Source organism: Zootoca vivipara, chromosome Z2 (assembly GCF_965207765.1).
Source record: "Zootoca vivipara chromosome Z2, rZooViv2.hap1.1, whole genome shotgun sequence".
In the NCBI taxonomy this organism is placed as follows: Eukaryota; Metazoa; Chordata; class Lepidosauria; order Squamata; family Lacertidae; genus Zootoca; species Zootoca vivipara.
Genome location: NC_142585.1, coordinates 41,316,218 through 41,340,354, shown reverse-complemented (window position 1 = coordinate 41,340,354; position 24,137 = coordinate 41,316,218). Strand labels below are relative to the sequence as shown.

General features: G+C 46.3%; 1 protein-coding gene across 19 annotated transcripts in view; it reads right to left on the bottom strand.

Annotated features, from left to right (window-relative positions):
• The window catches only part of EHMT1 (euchromatic histone lysine methyltransferase 1), a 139,440-nt gene that overhangs the window by 32,754 nt on the left and 82,549 nt on the right, over nt 1-24,137 (bottom strand). For 11 of the 19 annotated variants that reach the window (XM_088664979.1, XM_060270630.2, XM_035112752.3 and 8 more), the window contains 10 exons: nt 23,592-23,672; nt 23,208-23,354; nt 18,214-18,334; nt 15,772-15,903; nt 12,375-12,520; nt 8,303-8,446; nt 6,113-6,339; nt 3,733-3,900; nt 1,811-1,893; nt 116-222 (listed from right to left, as the gene is read on the bottom strand). In XM_088664979.1, the coding sequence (XP_088521105.1) occupies nt 116-222; nt 1,811-1,893; nt 3,733-3,900; nt 6,113-6,339; nt 8,303-8,446; nt 12,375-12,520; nt 15,772-15,903; nt 18,214-18,334; nt 23,208-23,354; nt 23,592-23,672 (1,356 nt within the window). The remainder of the gene's footprint in view (nt 1-115; nt 223-1,810; nt 1,894-3,732; nt 3,901-6,112; nt 6,340-8,302; nt 8,447-12,374; nt 12,521-15,771; nt 15,904-18,213; nt 18,335-23,207; nt 23,355-23,591; nt 23,673-24,137) is intronic. The other 8 variants (XM_088664987.1, XM_035112766.3, XM_088664977.1 and 5 more) reach the window with 3 other exon arrangements.

Genomic DNA, 24,137 nt, shown 5'->3' with positions numbered 1-24,137 from the left:
GAACAGGGCTTCTATGGTGGGAGTTGGCAGAGGGATGCACTGGCCAGAGCAGTGACAAGGAAACACACCCACCCTCTTGACACCTCCCCCCCAAATAAAAAAACCTGGGATAAACCTGGATCAGCATGTGGCAGACATCAATGTGTCCTGATTCTGCTGCTGCATGGAGAGGAGTTCTCTTGTTCTGGTGTTCCATCTTGAAGTTCGGATCGATCCCATCCACTAAAAAACAAACACAGGCCCACAAGGTAAATTCAAGGGGAACAAAGCCATAGGAGGGCTGTTTCTGATGGGGCACCTGGAGCAAGATTGTATTCGATTCCTTGATAATCTTGGCTATCTGGAGGGGATTATCAGGAAGCCCCCAGAGGCAAACAGAATTGCCCCATCACACAGCTGGGATACCAAATAGTCTCATGACCTACAGGAGACGGTCCTGATGACAGCAAAGACTTTTTCTCGCTCAGGATTCTGCCATGGATGTGAGGCAGCCTCCCAATAAAGGAACAGATCACACCTGGGATCATCACACTTTAGCTTAATAAGCAGAGATATGAATGACTCTTTCCGAGCACAGTTCAAAGTGTTGGTGCTGACCTTTAAAGCCCTAAATGGCCTCGGTCCAGTATACCTGAAGGAGCGTCTCCACCTCCATCGTTCTGCCCGGACGCTGAGGTCCAGCACCGAGGGCCTTCTGGCAGTTCCCTCATTGCGAGAAGCCAAGTTGCAGGGAACTAGACAGAGGGCCTTCTCAGTAGAGGCACCCACCCTGTGGAATGCCCTCCCATCAGAGGTCAGAGAGAACGACACCAGACTTTTAGAAGACACCTGAAGGCAGCCCTGTTTAGGGAGGCTTTTAATGTTTAATAGATCACTGTGTTCTATTTTTCTGTTGGAAGCCGCCCATAGTGGCTGGGGAAACCCAGCCAGATGGGCGGGGTATAAATAAATTATTATTATTATTATTATTATTATTATTATTATTATTATTATTGCCACACACGCAAGTAAATCAACCAATCAACCTGGAAGCCTTCTGCTGGCTTTATTTCATTTACATTTCTAGCCCACCTGTCCTCCAAGGAGCTCAAGGTGGCACAAAAACTTCTCCCCCTCCAAGTTTTATCCCCATAAGAACCCTGGGAAGTAGGTTAGGCAACTGGTCCAATAAATTTCATGGCTGAATGGGGTGGTGAACCCTCATCTCCCAAGTACCAAGCCCAACACTCTAACCACTACACCACTATGATTTCTATGGTTTGCCTATGCTGTCCAAATTTGATAAGCTATGGTTTACAAGAAGACTAACCTGTAGCTTGTAGCTGGCTAAACATCCTGGCTTCTTCCAACACTGTTAACTGTAGGCTTCCCAATTCAGGTGAAATGCAAACAAGCGACGGCTTTGAAAGGTTTCAGTTCAGCCTTTTCGCTGCTGGAGCATCTACAGAGTTTGGGGTTCCCCAGAGCACAACCAGAACACCGGCCTGGCTTACCTGAACCCCACTTTTATTCTACACCCTGGTTGAGCCTTGCTCCACCACAAGGCAGGACAATATATCCGCTTATTTAGCACTGATATAATTGCCCTGACATAACTGAATACGTGGGGAGGGGGGTACAATTGAGGTTTCTTTCTATGAGCCTTCTGGTGAAGTCTTGGCGCAAATACTCTCTTCTAAAGTGCAGTCCCTTCCTCCTCCAAGGCTGTAGCATCAATCAAGACTACATTCTCAGCAGAAGCAGAACTCCCCCCTGCCATGTGATGGGAGTCATCCATCAGTTAAGAAAAACATTTGGGGGGGTCACTTACTCAGCATGAGAAGAACCTTTTGCAGCTCCCCTTGCCGTGCAGAGAAGTACAGCTGCTTTGAGTGAAACCGTAATTTCTTGGGTCTGTCAAAAGGAAATAGTTATTACTAGTATTAGTGAAGAGTTTTTAACATCTCCTCCCACCCCACCCCACAGCTTTTGCAAAATCATCACAACAACTCTATGAAGTAGGGATGGTGAGGAGACACTGAGTGGTCCCAAGTAACCCAGTGAGCTCAGTGGTGGCCGAGTCTAGGGCTTGCCGATCAGAAGGCCAGCGGTTCGAATCCCCATGACAGGGTGAGCTCCCGTTGCTCGGACCCAGCTCCTGCCAACCTAGCAGTTCGAAAGCACGACAAAGTGCAAGTAGATAAATAGGTACCGCTACAGTGGGGAGGCAAATAGTGTTTCCGTGTGCTGCTCTGGTTCACCAGAAGCGGCTTTGTCATGCTGGCCACATGACCCAGAAGCTGTACGCCGGCTCCCTCGGCCAATAACACGTGATGAGCGCCACAACCCCAGAGTCGGTCACGACTGGACCTAATGGTCAGGGGTCCCTTTACCTTTTATACCCATGTTATTGTCCACACCACACTGGCATGAATCCAAAGTATAGGACTGGTGTATTGCCCTACCGACAGATGACCACAGCCACCCAATTGGCTGAGGTCTACTTGCATGGTCAACTATTATTTTTTCCTGCTTCTTTTAACTATTTGTTCATTATGCTTATTAGCCTGCTTCTAAAAAGGCTGATCAGTTCCACACCCATGTAACATCAACAAATCAACCAAGGCTACTTCTGTTTGCTTATTTCTTGTTAAAAGAGAAAATAACTCTCTGTTAGTTGATATTTATTTAGCTAAGCTCAGTTACTGGGTTTCTTAATTGCCTGATAAATTGACAGAATTTGGTGACAAGAATTTAGGCAAGTATGGTCCTACATACAAAAGGCTGGTTATTATTATTTATTAACAACACTGATTTATTAACTATTCTCAAGGTTTACACACCACACACACACACAATTAAAAACAGTTAAAAGCACACACAAAAATACATTTAGAGATAAGACTAAAACACTAACGAGCAGGCTGGAAAAGCCTAGTGGAACAAAAATGTCTTCAATTCTTTCTAGTAAGTGCAGCTAGCAGGCACTTGTCGTATCTCAACAGGAATGCTTTGCCACAGAACCTTTACTCTCCCCCCCCCCAACACACCTCTGGATACCATAGACTTTCTGGATACCAGTACGTTTCCGAGCACAATTCAAAGTGTTGGTGCTGACCTTTAAAGCCCTAAATGGCCTCGGTCCAGTACACCTGAAGGAGTGTCTCCACCTCCATCATTCTGCCTGGACACTGAGGTCCAGCGCCGAGGGCCTTCTGGCGGTTCCCTCGTTGCGAGAAGCCAGGTTGCAGGGAACTAGGCAGAGGGCCTTCTCGGTGGTGGCGCCTGCCGTGGAACACCCTCCCAACAGATGTCAAAGAGGAAAACAACTATCTGAAGGCAGCCTTGTTTAGGGAGGCTTTTAATGTTTAATAGATTACTGTGTTTTATTTTTCTGTTGGAAGCCGCCCAGAGTGGCTGGGGAAACCCAGCCAGATGGGTGGGGTATAAATAATAAATAAATAAATTATTATTATTATTATTATTATAGACTTACATTGAACGTAACCAAAAGACTTTATAATCTGAACAAAAAAAAGAGAGAGATTGCGCAATCTTTTGTATTTCTGTGAAAATCTTTAATAAAAAATATTTTTAAAAGAAAAGAACAGGAGAAGCCACACCAAAAGCCTTTCTCTGAGTTGCTGCCGAATGTGCCCTGGCTTCCAAGAGACTGACTGGGCCCACACCCAGGTAACATCCACAAAAACTACCAAGACAATTCCCATGGGCCCACAGCCAGCCGATTCTTACTTTTCGGAATCTAGGGCGATCAAAGCGCTTTCCAAGGTTTCTTTCCCTGGTCCCTGGGAGAGATAGGCTGGGGCAGGTTTGGGAAAGGCAGATGTCCTGGCCAAGTCAGACCCCTCAGCAGACGAAGTCTCAGACCGGACTTCTTCAGACAGCTGTGCTGCAGTCCCACTGTGACCAAAAAGAGAGAGGAAGGGTTAAGGGAGGGCCATAGATCAGGGGCAGAGGCATTTGCTTTGCATGATGTGGGTAGCCCACACGTTCCCACCTGACAGCTTCTATTGGTGGAACTGGCAGAACTACAGGTGCCGCATAATACCTCTTCCACATTTGAAAGCACTTGATTGCTTAGTATGGCAGCACTTACACTTTGGAACTCCCTGCCTGTTGAGATCAAACAGGTGCCTTCACCGTTCTCTTTCTGGCACCTGCTAAAAACATTCCTGCTTATACAAGAAGAGTTTGGATTTGGATTTGATATCCCGCTTTATCACTACCCGAAGGAGTCTCAAAGCGGCTAACATTCTCCTTTCCCTTCCTCAAGCCAACCCAGGTGGCTTAGAAAGCTCAGGTGATTTTATCTGTTTCAATACTTTAACCTTTGCATGTTTTAAAGCAGGGTTCTGAGTTTTCTGAGTTTTCTCTGGTTTTACTGTCTTGTCTTTTGAAAACCACTTTGAGATCTTTCAGAGTCAAGTGGTGTATAAATTTTATGAAATGAATGAATGAATGACTGAATGAATGCAGGAGGTCTTAGGGTCAATCGCTGGCAGCTCCACATGGGGCTGGGAAACACTCCCCTGTCCGAAAACCCTAGAGAGCCACTGCCAGTCAGCACACTGAGCTATGTGCAGCAATGGTTTCACTTAGAATAAGGCAGCTCCTTGTGTATTTTAAGGGAGCACTAAAGGCCACCTTCCTGAATTGTGTGGAATGGACTTTCTGATAAGAAGGTATCTGCAGAAGAATCTAACCTGAAGGCAGCAGGAATCAATTCAGTAAATATAAGGGGCAAGACAAGCACCTGCTTTGCATTCAGAAGGTCCCTCGCTCAATTCCTGGTTCCATCCCTAGAAACCAGGAAGGCTGCTGCCAGTCAGTGTGGGCAATCCTGAGCTGGATAGACCAGCGATGACTCAGTATAAGGCTGCTTTCTCTGTTAAATGCACACCTCACAAACCATTAACAACACTCTCACATTTTGCATCAAGCAAGGAAAAAGATGTAGGCTTTAAAGGCAAATAGTTTGCAAACACTCAGTAGCATCACTCTCTTTATTTTGCAACCGCTCTAGCGAATCCTTCTCTCCATTTACTGTGTGGTCCATCTCGTTTTAGCAGAAAGGCAGAGAACATGGACAGCACAACCCTCACTGGATTGCTTCCCTTCAGGCTGCAGGTGGGAAGAGCAGCTTACCTATATCCGTCCCTCAGAGTTAAAAAATAAAAACTCTCACAGCAGAAAGTTAACATGTGAGGCAGAAGCCTCTGCACATAGGTCTCCTCCCTGTGACTTGCCAAGCTTGAGTTTTTAATGTAGGGACAAAACATTCAAACATGCAACCCGCTTTCCTACAAGATGAAGTGGTGCATTCCAAGAGAGCCAAGTGCATAGTGCATCTTACTGGAGACTTCATGGCCGGAGAGAGGATGGCATTTGAGGTCACAGCTTTGCAAGTGGATTATGTGGACGGCTGCCAGCTGTTGCAACCTTAGCTGTGAGCAGCAAGGCAAAGCATACCAAACGGAGTAGTAGTTCACAAAGCAGACCTAGGGTGAGGAACCTTCTCCGCCCCAAAGGGCCACATTCCTACCTGGGCAACCTTCCAGGGGCCATGTGCCAGCGGCGCAAAATTGGTCTGAGCAAAAAGTCCACACCAGGCAGGCATCCCCAAACTTCAGCCCTCCAGATGTTTTGGACTACAATTCCCATCTTCCCCGACCACCGGTCCTGTTAGCTAGGGGTCATGGGAGTTGTAGGCCAAAACATCTGGAGGGCCGCAGTTTGGGGATGCCTGGTCCACACTGTTAGCTTCGCACAGTCAGCTTGCTTCTACACATCCTCACCACACACACACACACACACACACACACACACACACACACACACAAAACATTCCTCTCTGTCTTCCATTCAGACGGAGCTCAAGTACACATTCCAGCAAGGGAAGAAACACTCAAGGAGGGTGTACAGTAGGGCTGGTGAGCGTGTGTGTTGTGGAGCAGGTACCAGGGAACATTTTGCCCTAGACCTGAGTTCCCCTACCCCTCTCATTCTTGAAAGAGTGAAAATGAACAGAAAGGAACAACAATGCTGAGCATGGCTGGGGAGGTGAGCAGTGGGCCCCAACACGTGCTCCAGCACCGCCACCCTCTGGACTCGCCTTCCAGTTGTCGTGTCTGCCCTCCCCTCAGAAGTCCCAAGTTTCTTCAGCTCATAGCCCAGCAAAAGTGTGGAGGTTGTGTCCGCCTTTGCTATAGTCACTTCTTTGGCATTCGAGGCCTCTTCCCCACAGTGTGGGCAGTAGCTCGTGCCTTTGACCTGGGAGGCACAATCCCTGTGGAACCGGTGGGAGACGCTGCTTTCTGGCTGGCATTCCATGAAAGTGCCCTGGTTAAAGAAAAGAGACACAACGCAAAGAAGGAATGCCCGTGAGTTACACATCTCCAAGGGGTGCTTCGCCTTTGGCTGAGGTTTTTCAACCTCTACCTGCTGGAAAGTATCATCCTTTGTTTGCAGTTTTCACAGAAGACCTTAAGAAGAGCCTGCTGGATCAAACCAAAGGCTCACCTGGGTCCAAGCATCCTGTTCTCACAGTGGCCACCCAGATGCCCCAATGGGAAGCCTGCAAGCAAGACCCAAGCGCAACAGCACTCCCTACTTGGCCCTCCTAGCAACTGGCATCCAGAACCATAGTGCCTGCAATGGCGGAAGCAGAATGTAAGAAGGGCCCAGCTGGATCAGGCCAAAGACTCATCAAGTTCTGTTCCCACAGTGGCCAACAAGTCTACTTAGAAGAGTTATTCCCTTCTGAGAAAGGGAGCTGCCTCATAAGAGCAGGGATGGGGAATCTGGTGCCCTCCAAGTGTCTCTGGACTCCAACAGCCATGGGCCATAATCAGCTTGGCCAATAGTCAGGGAAGGTGGGAGCCAGAGTCTCTTAACAATACACAGAGGGACACAAGTTTCCTATCCCTGCAACAGAGTCAACTAGATGCCCTATTCATTGTCATGAAGTGGTCAGTGCCACAAATCAAAGCCTCTATCCTACACAAAAGTTTTGGCTTTCATCCAATGGCAAGTCCTACTCAGAGCTGATACACTGACATTTATTGGCGTGACTAACACAGGCTCATTATTTTCAATGAATCATTGGATGCCACCCTTTGATTTCAGTAGGGCAGGAAATGTCCTCCAGGCATTGCTGGACTCCAACGAACTCCAACCATCCCCAGCCAGCGTGGCCAATGATCAGGGATGGTGAGAGTTTTGTTGGCCCCCAGCTTCCTGCATCTCTTACGGCAGTGGTGAAAAATTCGCCCTGAGCCAGAAAGAAATATTGTGTGGGCTGTAGGATTGCCAGATTGAAAGCTAGAAAAGAGTCATGTGATACAATAGAGGCAGGGCTTCTAATCAAATCTCCCTGTGGGTGCAGGAAATCCGAAGATTTAGACCATCCCCAAACAGGTGGCTTCTTGTGCTCTGCTTGTAGTTCTTCAGTGAGCTGAGGGACAGCCCTCCATCACTCAAAGGTCAAGGATAGGTAAGGTCTAGACTTCCAGATGCTACTGGACTCCCAGCCAGCATGGTCAATGGTCAGGGATGGTGAGAACTGCAGTCCAGCAACAGGTTATCCAAACCTGCATTCGTGTGTGCCCCCCTCCTGCCACTCCAACCCCACCACCACATTAAAGAATGCTGTAACCTCAGAGTGGGAGGATCTCCTACAACTAGGGGAGGCTTTGAACCTGTGTTTTAAGAAAACGTGCTCATACAGAATACGAAACCCTGGAAAGTCACTGCCAGATCAGCAGCAGCATGTAGTAGCATCCAGATGTTGCTAAACTACAATTCCCATCAGTCCCAGTCAGCACAGGCAATGCTCAGTGACAATCGGAGTTGTAGTCCAACAGTATCTGTTAGACACCATAATGGCTATCCCTGCTGTAGGCAATACTGAGCTAGACTGACTTTTGGTTTGATTGAGTCCTACGTTCCTACAATAGAGTTTGCAAACCCATACCATAGAGAAGGGATGGGGAGCCTGTGACCCTCCACACACCATTAGACTTCAGCTCCCATCATGCCTGACCACTGGCCATGCTGGCTGGGGCTGGTGGAAGTGGTAGTCCAGCAGCACCTGGGGACCACAGGCTCCCCACAACTGCCACATAGCATTTTACCTTGCCTGCATTTCAATAATTCTTTTTGTCCTCTTCGAAGAATGCAACAAAAGTGGGGAGAGCAAAGTAGCAAGTGCCCTTTCCTACAAAGGCCGCTGTCATTCTTCTCCTGCCAGCCCAGCACAAACACCCCTGGCCCGCCCACCCTCTGGCCCAAAGGAGAAACTTACCGCAGTGCAAAAGAAGCCACAACCTGGGCAGCACTGATGCTTCACCATCCTCCCTCTGTGGTCCTCACAAAGTACCAAGAACTGGACTTTGTTAGAAGGGCGCATCAGGTCATATTTCAGCACGTGGTTTGTGCACCGGCTTAGCTGGAGGAGGAAAAGACATCATTCTTGGAGAGTGCATCAGAGAGAGAGAGAGAGAGAGACAGACAGACAGACAGACAGACAGACAGACAGACAGACAGACAGACAGACAGACAAACTCCTCTTCTCTGCTATGCTGTGCTGTGCGTTGAGAGTTCACACACTGAACTGACTGAACTGAAAGCCCCCATTCACAGCAATTTCAAAGACATGCACACCAAGTAGCTTAATACTTAATATCAGCAAGAGAAACGTTCCACTTTACTCTCTTTGACACACGGCTGTACGGCGAGGACTAAACACACTTCCAGAATCACCAAAGGCAAGCCACGTGGGAGCAACGTCTTCCACTTCTTGCTCAGTGAATGTTTAAAGAAGAGGTGAGTTGCACCAAGACTTGCCAAAGCAGCACCTGCAGGAACAAGTGTGTCTGCCAATTACCTCCTTATGGCACCTGCAAAAGACCTCACTATTTATCTCCCCCATTTGCTCTTTCTATTCAGTTCCTGTTTGCATTGGCCCTGCCTTTCCTGAACTGAACATTCCCTTAAACACGCCCACATTGCACTGGGGGCCAAGACGGGGCACACATCCTCCCTCCCATTCTAAACAAGGGAAAGGAGCAAAGAGCTTCTCTCTGTAAGTGAGTGCAGTGGTGACTGATGTAGCTGCCTTTTTCCTAATTGAGGGGGGGGGGTGGATTTCGGGTGGGATGGGATGCCATCCCCATTTTGTGGCCCGATCTCTTTTTTTCTGCACTTCCAACCTTCTCCTTCATTGGATAGGCTATGAGAGGGGGAGAAAAACTCTCCTTTATCCACTTTATCCCTGCCACGCATAATTTTATAAACTTCCATCATGTCACCTCTTACTCGCCTTCAATCAAAATTAAAAAGTCCCTTTTGACTCCACTCCCTTGATCACTTTGGTTGCCCTTTCCTGAACATTTCCCAACTCTACGGTATCTTCTTTGAGTTGAGGCGGATCAGGACTGTACACTGTACATCACTTCATTTCTCTGCACTTCATATCTGGCACTTGAACATGTGAGCTCAAATTCAAAGCAGTCTGTTCTAGCCTAATCGCTCTGGCAAGTCCATCACTTGATGTCAGGAACACAGGAAGCTTATGTAGACTCAGGTTTATGCTGGCCAGTAACTGCTCTCCAGGGTTTCAGACAGAAATCTCTCATAGTCCTACCTGGAGATGCCTGGTCCTACCCTCTGGAACATAGGAGGTTTCCTCATACAGAGCCAGAGTATTCACTCGTCTACTGCAAATAGCAGGTTCTTGGCAGGGGTCTCTGCCCAGACCCTGTAGGCAAAGCAGATGCTCTACCACTGAATCGCAGCCCTTCCCTTAAGAGCAGTTTTCTCTTGTACCTGTTGCAGTCATCAAGTGATGACTGTGCACATGTGAACCAGCCCTAGCACTTCCTTCCTGAACATTAATATGCCTGAAATTATAGAAGAAGGGCACCTGCACTTGGGCTTTCCAAAACCCTCTGTGTTTTCCTGTCCACTCTGTTTGAACATATCGTGCCCCCTGGAAACACCCTATTTAAAGGTGGGAAGTTATTGCTAATAAAATATGGGGGGAAAGGAAAAGATGTAACTTGCATTCCTAAGAATGTAATAAGCCTTTATTCTTCACTCCTCCTAAATATACAAAAGCCATTAGAACAGGCATCCCCAAACTTCGGCCCTCCAGATGTTTTGGACTACAATTCCCATCTTCCCCAACCACTGGTCCTGTTATCTAGGGATCATGGGAGTTGTAGGCCAAAACATCTGGAGGGCCACAGTTTGGGGATGCCTGCATTAGAATCTGGACTTCATCCATCAGGGATTAGAATTGGAACTCCTTAAGGCTGTTAAGATGAGAAAGGACCATATAGCCCAGCGTCCTGTTTTTACAATGGAAAACTGGATGCCTATAGGAAGCCCCCCCCCAAGGACCTGAGCACAACAACACTCTCTACACTCCCAAACACAGAAGCCACCAATCTGAGAAAGCACCCAGCCTGACTCTTTGGCCCCGTTTATCAGTCCTGAGGAGATGCCATCCAAGCTGTAGTAGCAGGAGAATAATCTGCCAGTTATCTCCTGACCACAGGCACTCATTAGATCTTGGCTCCCCCAGCAGTGGCTAATTGAGAAACAACGGGGTGGCGGCTGCTGGCATGGAGTCTGCAGCAGCAGCATCACAGAACTTTACTGGGCTACAGAACAGCCAGTGGCAGCAGACAAAACAGAGGGAGGTCATCAGAGACGGCACTAGAAAGGGGAAGAGTGGGGAGGGGAGGTAGGAAACACATGCAGAGGGCATATGCAATATCTGGGGGTTGGGGAGACAATCCCTGGGCAAACCACAATTATTCCACCCGGAACTTTGTGAAAAGTGTAAGATATTGACGTACTTCATGGGCTGCACAATTTAGAAGAAACCAAGGCATCCACATTCCACCCCCAACTTAATTTGTTGTGCTTTGGTTATGCACCCATGCACAAAACACGAGGGGTATTATTATTATTATTATTATTATTATTATTATTATTATTGAGCAAAACAAAACAGCACATTCCAGCAAAGAGGTGTGTCTCATGCTCTTAAGAGTGAGCTAAAGCATTAGCTACCTCTGTGCAGGAAGTTTCTGTTCTCAACAGGCTAGTAAGGTCAATGACTTGGGGGAGAAGAAGAAGAAGAGAGAAGAGTTTGGATTTGATATCCCGCTTTATCACTACCCGAAGGAGTCTCAAAGCGGCTAACAATCTCCTTTCCCCTCCTCCCCCACAACAGACACCCTGTGAGGTGGGTGGGGCTGAGAGACTTCAAAGAAGTGTGACTAGCCCAAGGTCACCCAGCAGCTGCATGTGGAGGAGCGGAGATGCGAACCCGGTTCCCCAGATTAGGAGTCTACCGCTCTTAACCACTACACCACACTGGAAGACCAACGCTTTGTATGCAAAAGGACCCGGGTTCAATCTGTCATCTCTAGGTAGGCCCGGGAATGATTCCCTGTCTGAATCCTAGAAAGCAGCTGGTAGTCAGTGTAGACCACGCATAGGCAAACTCGGCCCTCCAGATGTTTTGGGACTACAACTCCCATCATCCCTAGCTAACAGGACCAGCGGTCAGGGATGATGGGAGTCGTAGTCCCAAAACATCTGGAGGGCCGGGTTTGCCTATGCCTGGTGTAGACAATACTCAGCTAAATGGATCAATGATCTGATCATATAAGGCAGATTTCTCTGTCCCTGTGTTATACAGTGGTACCTCGGTATACAACCACAATTGGTTCCAGAAGTCTGTACTTAACCTGCAGCGTACTTAACCTGAAGCGAACTTTCCCACTGAAAGTAATGGAAAGTGAATTAATCCGTTCCAGATGGGTCCACGGTGTTTGTAAACCGAGGTATGACTGTACCTGCACTGCTGGAGGTGCCTGTGAATAGTTTCCTCGGGACTGCAGGTGGGGAGAGTGCCGTTGCAAGGCTTTCCATCTGGGGCACCTGGTTGGCCAGAACAGGGTGCTGGACTAGAAGGCACTTTGGCCAGCTCTGGCAAGGCTTATCTTTGGATATTATCCCCAATAATAGTTACCTCTCTTCCACATCCTATGCCAAACCCCACTCACTGGAACCAGACTACAATGCCCTTTCTGCCTGGGATCCCACCCACCCTGGTTCTTGCAGATGAGCTGCACACTTCAGAACCTGAGCCAGGGAAGAAGCCCCACGTATGGACTGTTTTCAAGTCTGTGTGTAGCAAGCACCAGTTATTTTGAGGAAGGGAAGGGAATAAGCATGTGCCTTTTTAGGACATGCCAAGCAGGTCCCTTGCCAAGCAGGAGGATGACGCTCCAATGGAGGGTTGCCAAGTGCCAACTACAATGATCAACAGAAAAAGAGAGAGAGAAGGGCAACACCACCTCCTTGTCCACACTCTCGGTTGCCATGCACTGCTTATTGGCTAGTGTGGTGATATCCCGGCTTTTGGGAGTTTCCATTCGACAGCCACAGAGAGGCGCTTCCTGGAGGCCTTCTGTTTCCATTGCTTCAGGGCCATTGGAAAGACCTGCAGGAAAAAGCAACACACACAAAAAGTTAAGTAAACCACCCAACTCTCCTGCAATCCACATAAGGAGACTAAGAAGGGAGGGAAACCATAGCACAATAGCATAACACAGGCTGCAAACAGTCACTAGCTGGCAGCTTCATTTTTAAAATAAAATAAAATTGATCGAGGCCGTGTAAGAATGTCTGACATTCTGAAGGCCCCATATAGGCAAGCCACCCCAAGCGCTTTGCAATTCTTTCAGCCTGCATCGTCACATAGGGAGGCCGGCAGTCCTTCCCAGACCTACAGGATGGAAAGGATATATAAAACTAAGTGAAGGAAGAGGAGGGACAGTGAAGTGCAAATGCCCCAGGCAGAGACAATCTGGAGCTTTTGTTGGTGAACCTGCACAACACCAACTTTCTTGCCGTCTCTCCCTTGTGATAAGCAACAGTGGCCCACCTATGGGGAACCTAGCACAGCAGCTCTGGCCTACACAGGTGTATGGGTGTACATAATCTGCCTCCCTCAGTGTGGATTCATACTCACTTCTTTTTGATTAGGTGTATAAGCTCCCTAAGGGAAAGAAATCAAGTTTGGGTAGGACCCAAACAAATGGCATCATGCTACAAAAAGGAGATTGTGACTAAAGATCAGGAAGAACTTTCTGACGGCAAGAGCTGTTCAACAGTGGAATGCATTCCTTCAGAAGGTGGCGGACTCTCCTTCCTTTGATTGAGGCTTTTAAGCAGAGATTAGGTGGTCATCTGCCATGTATGCATTAGTTGATGTTCTGGCACTGCAGGGGGCTGGACTAGATGACACTTGGGATCCCCTCCAATACCACAATTCTATGGTTCTACTTAAGTCTCTACAGTCTTCCAAACTCTAGCCTATTTCAATCAAAGTCGGGATACCTGAAGCAACCCAGTGGGGAAAGCTATTCTCCTTCACTATTCACCATTGAACTGAATTTCCTGCAAGATGCAGTGATGGCGACCTGCTTAGACGGCTTAAAAGGGAAGTTGGAAAAACACAAGAAGCATAAGGGTTGTCAAGGGCCTTGACAATCATGATACCTGCATACTACACCCATTATCATAGGCAGTGTGCCCCTGCATACCAGTCGTTACGGGAGCAAAAACCAGGTCTTGCTTGCTGGCTCAGGAAGGACATTAGAAGTTGCCTTATATTATGCAGTGGCCTTATACCAAGACAGAACCATTGGTGCATAAAGCTCAGTCTATACCGATTGACAGCAGATCTCCAGGGTTTCAGACAACTAATATCCCCAGTGCTGAGGATGCTGGGAATTCGACCTGGGCCTTCCTGCATGCAAAGCAGATGAGCTATGATTCACTGAGCTACAGCCTTCCCCGCAAGCAACACACCTACACTATAAAAATAGGCCTGATGACTCAATCTCATACTCTGCAGAATGCCTACAGCCATGCAGAGTTTCCAGCGCCAGCATGAGATAACTCAGGTCCTGCTTATGGGTTTCACAGAGACATCAGGTTGGCCAGTGAGACAACAGGATGCTGGCCCTTTGGCCTGCTCCAACAAGACTATTTATTATGTTCTTATGCAGCCTTCCCCCCCCTTTTTTCCCCCTAATCCAAACAATGCTCAAAACTAGATTTGTCTTTGAGGACTCTTTACGTTTGCAGTTGGATGATACAGAAATCAAGGGCATTAAAAAAATAAATTGTTAAACCGACCCATCATTTCCTGGATCAGATTTTCCACAGCTGCCACTTGAAATCAATGTACTGGTCACAGTGTTGGTGCCAGCACCTCTCTTGAAATCAATGTTATTTGTCTCATCAAGCTCCTCTCCAGAGGTAACAACCGCAGGAAGGAGGAGAGGAGAGGGAAGATTTTTTTCTGAATTACTTTTCTTAAGCATAAAAGCATTGTGGAGCATACATCATTAAGAGTCTGCCCAGCCTACTGCAGCCTAACTGGGTGAACAGGTTACAAACAAGCGCCATGATCAACAAAAGAACATGGGGAGCATAAGGGTGAAGGTCCAAATGGAATTCTGCACCCATCCACAAGTTCTTATGAACGTAGGAAGCTGCCTTATAAACAAGTCAGTCTCCTGGGCCCACCTCTTGTTTACACTGACTGGCAGCAGCTCTCCAGGATTTCAAATAGGGTTCTCTCCCTCCCTAACCTGGAGATACTGGGGATTGAACTGGGAACCTTCTTGCATGGTCTGAAGATGTTCTACTCACTGAGTTATTGTACTTCTCCAAACAAACCCAGTAAGATTGACCTTTTGTCCATCTTGTTTTTGTCTACACTGACTGACAGCAGCTCACCGGGATTTCAGATAGGCTGCTTCCTAGCCCTGCTGGGAACTGAATCCAGGACCCTTGGCATGCAAAACAGATGCTCTACTGCGACACTACCACCTTTTTGCAAGACACAAGCAAGTGCATTCCTATCTACTGGAGCTGTGAACTTGTAATTTGAGCCTGTTGACCCAGGTCCTGCCCTCTGGGGCATAGGAAACTGCTTCCTAGAGAGTCAGCCCACCGGTCCAGAAGCAGGTGCTGTATCACAGAGCCACGGACCTTCTTAAATGCAAAAGGTGGCACCTAGCCAATACTATGCGGGAATGGCACAGCTCCTGACCAGATGAAAAGGCTGGATTGCCAGACTGCCTTGAGCAGTGGCTCAGTGACGCCCCAGCCAGACTGCCAGGAATCTCCCATCTGCTCTACAAAGCGGTCCTCTGGCATGCGTCAGCTGCGTGGCACCTTCTACTTGTCTGAAGGAGCCCTCCTGGAATTTCGTCACATGCCTCTTGCCTGAGAACAGGGAGAGGCACTGGATGAAACTGGAATGGGGGAACAGCTCTTATTCTTTTCTTGGCAAGGGGGAAATAGAAAGCAAAAAACAAAAACATGGCCAACTGGACAAAGCCACAGGGACTAGTCAAATTGTCTTAGATCACAACTGCACCCAGGAGAGTTCTAAAGCCTTAATGCTCCCCAGGATATTCCCATCAGGATAATGAAGCGTGATTTCATGCAGCATCCACACAAATACACATACACACACTGCTGGGTCAAAGGTGATCCACTAGCTGCTCTCCCTTGCTCTCGCTCTCCATTTGATCCACTGATATGCCTTTTTGGCCTCTTCTCATTCTCCTATTAGCAGCCACCAGGGGGCATCATCTTAATACAGAGAAATGAAATCCAAGGAAACAAAGAACCAAAATGGTACATGGCCATATTTAGAACGCTGACACTCACCTTCTGATTGCGAAGATAGAATTCCCTTCACTCGGAGATCCAAGGAATCCAGAGAGACTTCCATGTACTCCATGTTATTCTCCACCCCAGTTCCTTCTCCACTCTCTAAGGAAGACTTGTAGGTTTCCGAACCTGGGTTTAAAATATACACATATTTATATAGCAAAGAAAAGAACTATGCATGCATGTATGTGTGTGTGTCTCTCTCTCCCTCTCTCTCTTAAAGGCCACATTCATCTCTAGCAGACTGTATATGCAGGCTACAGGCTGATGGATCTCTAGCAAATACAGATGCTAATAGAATAATTAAAATGCAACAACTGGGCCAATTGATCTTTTCAGCCCTTCTCCCTACTCTCTCTGCCTGAATAAGGCAGATTTCACTCCACCCTTGCACTGTTTTTTTTGGGGGGGGAGGGGGGGAAAAAGGTGCCAGCTACCAGAAGGAGAGGTCCTCCCTTTCAGATACATCTGTCTGCTGCTGCACTGCATTAGCAGCAGAAACGTAGATGAGAAAGAGGAAGGGAGAAGAACCTGGGCTTGCCTTGACTCACCCTACACACCCTGATGTAAAAGGACTTTAGATCTCAGCAGTGCTTAAAAAGAGACCCAATGGTGTAGAAAACAATATGAAGGGGACAGGAGACATCTGGCTCAAGGCAAAAAAAAAAAAGAGCCAATTGTGCAGCCTCTCAATGAGTAAAGCAGGGTTTGCTAAGGAAAACAAATGTGAGAACCTCTAGCAGGGATTTAGTTCATGCCTCTTTTTCCTATTTGCTATTTCCAAGAGACAAGTGCGCGCACACACACACACACACACACACACACCCCTCCTCACCCCAAAATAATGTTGCCCTCCTCCCTCCAACAAAGCACAATGCCAGCCTAGTCAGCCAGGAGATCTAGAGCCAGACATTAACCCTGCAGGGTTTTTTTTGGTTTTTTTTTAAAAAGCCTCTTCCTTCTCCTAAAATCGTGTCACTGTCCAAGAGCCAGTATGAGGAGGGAAGAAACGCTCTGAGCTACCGATCAGATACTAAAACGACCAAAGTGGTTTTTACCAAGCATTGGTGCAAGGATAAGAGACAGACTGAGGAGGGCCTGCAGAACTTTCCCCCTAAGCCCTGTAAGATCTTGAGCCTCTTGGGAGAAGAGTATTGCCCTCACCCATGGAGGATACTACCTCTTCCAATCATTTCTCTATAAGCAAAGGTTTGCCGGACACACCAGTTGCCCTTCTCAGCCCAGGAGAGGAAAGCCAAAGCAACACTATTTAGGAAGCAAAAGCCTTAGCTCAGTGGAACAGCTTCTGCTTTGCACACAGAAGGTCCCAGGTTCAATCCCTGGCATGTCTAATTAGGACTGGGAGACACTCCCTGCATAAAATTCTGCCAGTCTATGTAGGCAACAATACCAAGGTGGATGGACCATTGGTCTGACTCAGTACAAGGCAGCTTCCTATGTTCCTTAAAAAGAATGAAAAGGTAGACCCCCTGGCGCCTAAGCGCAAGTCCCAGAGCAGCAACTACTTTGCTTAGAAAACCACCTTTGAAGATTTGGGGGCCGGGAGAAATGGCAAATGGGAAGGGTTGAGCCTTATCTCATCTTCCCAAATTGAAAATGAAGGAGGAAAGAACTTTCTCAGCCCCCATCTGTGCTATACATTTATAGCCACGTCGCATCACTTTAAACAGTCATGGCTTCCCACAAAGTATCCTGGGAGTTGTAGTTTGTTAAGGGTGCTGGAGGAGACTCTTGAGAGTCCCTGGGAGTTGTAGTTTGTTAAGGGTGCTGGAGGAGACTCTTGAGAGTCCCATAGACTGCAAGAAGATCAAACCTATCCATTCTGAAGGAAATCAGCCCTGAGTGCTCACTGGAAGGACAGATCCTGAAGCTGAGACTCCAATACTTTGGCCACCTCATGAGAAGAGTAGAATCCTTGTCAAAGACCCTGATGTTGGGAAAGATTGAGGGCACTAGGAGAAGGGGACGTCAGAGGACAAGGTGGTTGGACAGTGTTCTCGAAGCTACGAACATGAGTTCGACCAAACTGCGGGAGGCAGTGCAAGACAGGAGTGCCTGGCGTGCTATGGTCCATGGGGTCATGAAGAGTCGGACACGACTAAATGACTAAACAACAACAAACAACAAAGGGGGCAGAGAGTTGTTCCCATCACAGAGCTACAATTCCTAGTTACCTAGGAAGAGGAATGGATTGTTAAAACTGCTCTTTGGTGGGAATTGTGGGGGGGGGTCCTCCTAACAACTCTCAGCACCCTTAATAAACTACAGTTCAAAGGATTATTTTGGGGGAGAAGCCTTGGCTGTTTAAAGTGGTACGATGCTACTTTACATGTATAGTATGGCTGGGGCCTCAGTCTCCACTGAACAAAAACTATTGGGGTGAAGGGATAGAAAATAAGACACATTTGATCCTGTTACCCAATGCACCAGCTTGTTTCTTTTTACTCCTCCGCCTCCTCTTCCGGGTGGGTTTCAGCCAGGGACTGTCCATCTTGCCTTTCTTCTTCATCACCTTCTTCTTGAGGCTGGATTCCGAACTCTGCAAAAACCATAGGAGGCATCTGCTTCAGGAAAGCAGTGGCCTGACTGATCCTAAGCTATGCCCTTCGCCTTTCTTTGTGCTTAGAAGGCAACAGGAGAGAGGCAAGGCTCTCAAAAGCACCTGAGTTTTTAAAAAGCCCAACGTATTTCAGAAATACAATCCTCTACTCTCCCCCCATAACCCACCAGGGGCCATCTGAAAGCTTGAGCTTCTTGACTCTTGCCTAGATCAGGGGTTCCTAAGCTGTGGCCCATGGACCACACAGTGGTCTCGGAGCTTCAGTCAGGTCCTTGACCTGACTGTATTCAATATCCATATAGAATTATTTATTATTATTATTATTATTATTATTATTATTATTATTGAAATTGCCTCTCCCTTTACCATTTTTAGGTCAGCCACAGAGACTGGCACGTCTTGTGTTGCGTAATATAGCTCCTTCCGTGAAAATACCACAGAACTGCCACCACGTGCCAAGGTAGTACAAAGAGATCCGCAAGCTTGGAGATAAATCACTAGTCTCAGACTCATTCCTGTATTCAACTTCCTCTGCAGCCAAACTTGTGTGTATCCAGCCAATCCAACTTCTCTACCAAGAGAAACCTAAGGCTACCAATGGCTACTAGCCATGACATCTATGTTCCACCTCCACTGTCGGAGGGAGTACGCCTCTTCATACCAGCTGCTGGAAACCACAGGAGGGGAAAGTCTGGTTGGCCACTGTGAGAACAAAGTGATGGACTAGGTGGACCTTTGGCCTGATATAGCAGGACTTTTCTTAAGTTCTAAAAACGCTTTCTGTGGCATCTTGAGGTCCTTCAGAATCTTATCAGGGACTTTTTGATGAGAAGATCAGCTCCACCTGTCAGGGACCTGAAGACTCCACTATACGCATCCCACATCTCTTGGAACTTTATGATTGTTCAGATTTTTGATTGCAAGGTGGTTTGGGAGAATATCTACCTGGGCTGAGAAGTGGATGGTGATGGATCCGGAGAAGTAAGGCTCGCGTGGGCTTACCAGAGGCATCTGGTTGGTCACTGTGAGAACAGGATGCTGGACTAAATGGGCCACTGGCCTGATCCTTATGATGTGATGTAGGCAACTTTGCCCAACCTCACTTATTTTCCATTTTATTATATCATGTAATCTTTACTATTCAGGGCAGGTGCATAGTATAAAAGCATTTTACTTCTGGTTTCTAGCCGCATATTTGTTTCTTTAAAAATACTTTTGCCCCATTCTTCTGCTGAAAAAGAACTTTATAAAACACCTAACAATCAAAAGTAATCACAGATAGATGATAGATATAATCATTACAAATAAAAGGCTGATCAGCAAAGCACAAGAAAGGAGCAAAACCAAAGAGCAACAAATCCAGACAATCTGTCTTCATGTGTTCAATATTCAGCAAAATGTGCATGAGCAGGAATAAAGCACAGTGAGCCTCCAGAAAATTCAGATGCACACACTTTTGGTGAACCCCAGCTTGCCGTGACAATGAGACCCAGAACTGTGATTAACATTAATTTTTTTAGATTGGTCAATTTTCAAAAGCTTGCTTGCTCAGAGACCATGGTTTGAAACTGGCATGTTTTAAACTAGCCACAGTAAATGTTAACCACAATTTGTCAAACAAAACAATACAACAAACTGAAGTTAACCAAAGGCAGAAAAGAAAGACTCTGGACTGCTACTCTGGTATGTGTGTGGGAGGAGAGGGGAAAGGAAAGGAGAGTAAGCCCAGGAGTCACTGTGGCTCATTTGTGCCTGTGGTTTAGCATGATGTGTCAACCAGGCCATACTGGGTTGCACCATGGTTTATGAAGGTCATTCACTTACCTCTTATCACCTTCAGCATTTAGATCCATGTCTCTTTTAACTGCTGTTCTCAATTGAGTCTTGATACCCAAAACTGTGGTTTGATGTTGATTCACCTAAAGGGATCTTTTATCCTGGTAAGCCACCATTAAACCACAGGTCCCTGGTTTTAATGCAACGGGGAAATGAAGTTTAAGCAAGGATCCCAGCACTAAAGCCAGTGAGCAAGAGGGGAGGAGTGGATAGGCCCCTATTAATTCCCAACCAGAGTTTAAGAAGCCAGGATCATCATGTCGGGAACAGGCCAGATGGTTACCACCCAGGCAAAAAGAACACTGAAATAACAATGTCTTAAAATGTAAGAGGAGAACCTCTTGTTGTTCTTGTACTGCAGATCACCCAGCTATTTTCCAGCAGATCCTAATCTATGCTCTGCTTATCCCTGCCCGTATTTATGAGCACAGGCTTGGCTTTGTCCTGAAAAGGAAGACTACAGCTGCAGCCTGATCACCAGTACAGCAGGGATTCAATACTGGACAGTCTGACTCAACTTACTAATAGGCAAAACTCGCCCTTCCAGAGAAATTCAAGTTTGAGGTGTTTTAACAAGGGCAAGGGATTCTGCTCCATTGGAACAAAATTTTGCAAATAGGACATTTATCCCACATCTACATTTGTTTTAGTTTTTTTAAATAATAGTTTTTATCAAATATTTTCATTAATTACAAAAGAATGTGCAATGTCTCTCTTTTTCTGTTCAGATTATAGTCTTTTGGTTACATTCGATGTAAGACAATATGGTATCCAAAGGTATCCTATCTGCTTTTATAACCGTGGCTGATAGGTTTAAAACAAGGCTAAACCAGAGGAGTAAAAAAGAAAATCCTTAACTGTCTGTCAGCTAACTCCTGGGAACAAGATGTTATCCTGTTGCACAATTATATGCACTTAACTGCCACTGAATAGGTTTTTTAAAAAGAAAGCCCAAGTCTGTGCAAGATTGAAGCAGAAATATTTTGGGGTGGGACGATTACAACCTCTTTTGATGCTTAAATGAAGGGTGGCAAATCTTAGGCCTGGGGTCTGAATGTGGCCCTCCAAGCCTCTTCATCTGGCCCATGAGACTCTCCCCAGGGCACATCTCCTTTTCAACTACACCCCTCTGATTCTGCTCCTCTCTGATCCTTTCAAATTCCCATGTCATGTTGAGCCAAGCCATGATTTGACTAAGGTCTCTGGCTTGCTAATAATGAACTGCAGCCAAGTTTTGTTCTTGAGGGGAGAGCACTTAACCACAAGTCCCAGGTTCAGGAGACATGTTAAGCCAAACCTTGGATTAGCTCAGCAAAGTGCAACAATAAAAAGGTCCAGAGAGGAGCAAAGTGGCTGAAAACTGCATTCTGGGAGCCCTCATACTTGTGCATCTCACTAAGCCAGAAAGGCTGAAGAAGTTCACTGATTAAAATCAACAAGGCTGATCAGCAAGACTTTTAATACCAGATGAAAATCCAACCCACCACTCAATTAATCAGCATATTGAACACAAAGAAAAGAAAAAAGATCAAACAAAATTCCTGGAGACCATTCAGCTGTGGTTAGGACAAGAAATAAGCCCTGTGTTTGTGTGCTATCTCCTCCCATCACTTACTCAGCTTAATTAATAATTTAAGGATATCAAACCATAGTTTACAGTTACACCAGAACCCATAAAGTCTGCTTTCCGTGAGTCCTCGAAACCAGGAACAAACTGTGGCTTGCCATCTTGGTTTGGAAGGCTTGTTTAAACCATTCAGTAAGCCAAAATTGGTCTCGGATCTGATCCTTCAAACGATGGAAGTGGAAATGTTAAACCTATATGTATCTAGTGGATTAGATTCTGGTAAAGTAATACCAGTTAAATGAGAGAACACTTTAACAGTTCAACTTGTGTGCAACTAATGCCAGTTCATTTTTAATATTCTACTGCAAAACTAAAGTATTTATCGCTTTCCATGAACAGTTTCAGTAATATATTAATTTGTGCAAATTTTTAGAAGGTCACAAATTAATAATTTTTAAAACCAACTTACTGATTCACTAAGAATTCTTTAATCAGTTGACATATCTCAGATCTGTTACAAACATTGAGTAGCAAATGCATTTTGTGCCTGAATTAACACTAGATCAAACAAAGAACTTGACTGAAAGAACAAGGCTGCAAGCTTGTGCACACTTTCCGAAGAGTAAGCACCAATGAATACAATGGAATTTACTTCTGAGGGAGCACGCCTAAGATTGCACTGTGGAAATCTTATCCAGAAGTGCATTCTCAGTATTTTGTTGGAGACATACATCCATGCCCAAACCACAGTTGACCGGTTCAGATATAGCTGCAAACTATGGCTTGAGGCAAGCAGGACAATATTCATCTTTGCAATAAATCTACCAATATGCCTTACCACTGGTTTTATCAAGGTACAGGAACTTGCCCAATGCAAGCCAAACAGGCTCTGTGTCAGAGCAAGCATTCAAACCTGAGAGCCCTTGTATTCAAACCCAACAAAAGTCTTTATGCTTGCAGGTTCCAGCGCAGCTCCCATCATTTGAAATCAGCAAAGAAGGCAAAGAAAGGGGAAACGGCTGAATCAAAGGCCAAGGCAGAATTTGAAACACGAGAAAGAAAAGCACATGGGGGAAAGTGTGCATATATATGGGGCGTGGTGCGGTATAGTGCAGGGCCTGTGGTGTGGCGCATTTGTGTCGTGAATTGAAGCACCCATTCGTCAGGAACCAGAGCCTTGCCTCCAGCATCCCTGGTACTATGCCTCTCCTACAAACCTGTCTAAGTGCCACAGTACAAGGGTACTACCCCCTAGGCTGCGGTAAGCTGATCATCTACAGGCCAATCCTGGCTTTCTGAGGCTGATTAAAAGCCATTGCCACAGGGTTTCCCTCGTCAGTCTGAGCAATTTGGGTCACTATGAGCAGCAGCAGCAACAGCAACAGCAGCAGCAGCAACAGCAGCAGCAACAACAACAACAGTAGCAGCAGCAGACTCCTGGTGTCTTGCCTTGCCTCCTGTGAAAGATGGCCCTGGATAGTCCCTGTTTGGACTACGCCCCTGCTTCTGTCCTGCTTGCTCCAGCCTCGACCATGCCGGTCTGGACCACGCCCTTGTCTTGGCATCTGGCAAGCAAGGGCAGACCCCTGCTGAGGCCTGACAAGAAATCAATAAACTTTTATTGTAACACAGAACTGCTTAGAAGGTGAAAATCAGCAGCTTGTTTGAAACCCATAAAAGCAGGCAGAGCAATTGGATCAAAAAAGTTTTTGTTTGTTTTTTAAATGTTATCATCAGGAAGAACGCTGAGCCTTGCATGGGTGCTTCTCACTATATCACTCTTGCTGCACACATAAACTGAGGTGGGAAAGGCATACAGGAGGAACAGCTCACCAAGTCAGACTCGTCACCGTCTTCCTCATCTTCCCCGGAATCTACAGAGTCTTGCTCCTCTTCGGACTCACCATGGACAATCTGTGGTAGCCAAAGGGAAATGGGCAAGAAAGTACATCGAATGAGAAAAACTGTCACCCACTTAAAAAACAGAGGCTGTTGGCTTATGCCAGGTCAGATCATTTGTTCACGTAGCACAGTATTGCCCACTTTTGACCCAGAAGCAGCTTGCTGGGTGCAGCAAACCAACAGCTGTATCCAGTATTATGAAAAACACACCTTAATATAGATTTACATTTTATACGTTTTACATTTTTTAAAATGTGTTTTAGTATGTTTCAATAGGAATATGTTGTCATTTTACTAGTCTTAATTATTACTTTTATTAATCTCTACTTTTAAATAGTGGAATAGAGTTGTTTTTTAAGTTTATGTAAATTCTGTTACCTGGTTTAAATTTTGCAGCCTTGCTTTGTTCTGCTTTGGCTGAAGGACTAATGCAACAGAAGTTACTGTATATTCCTGTGTATAAGACTACTTTTTAAC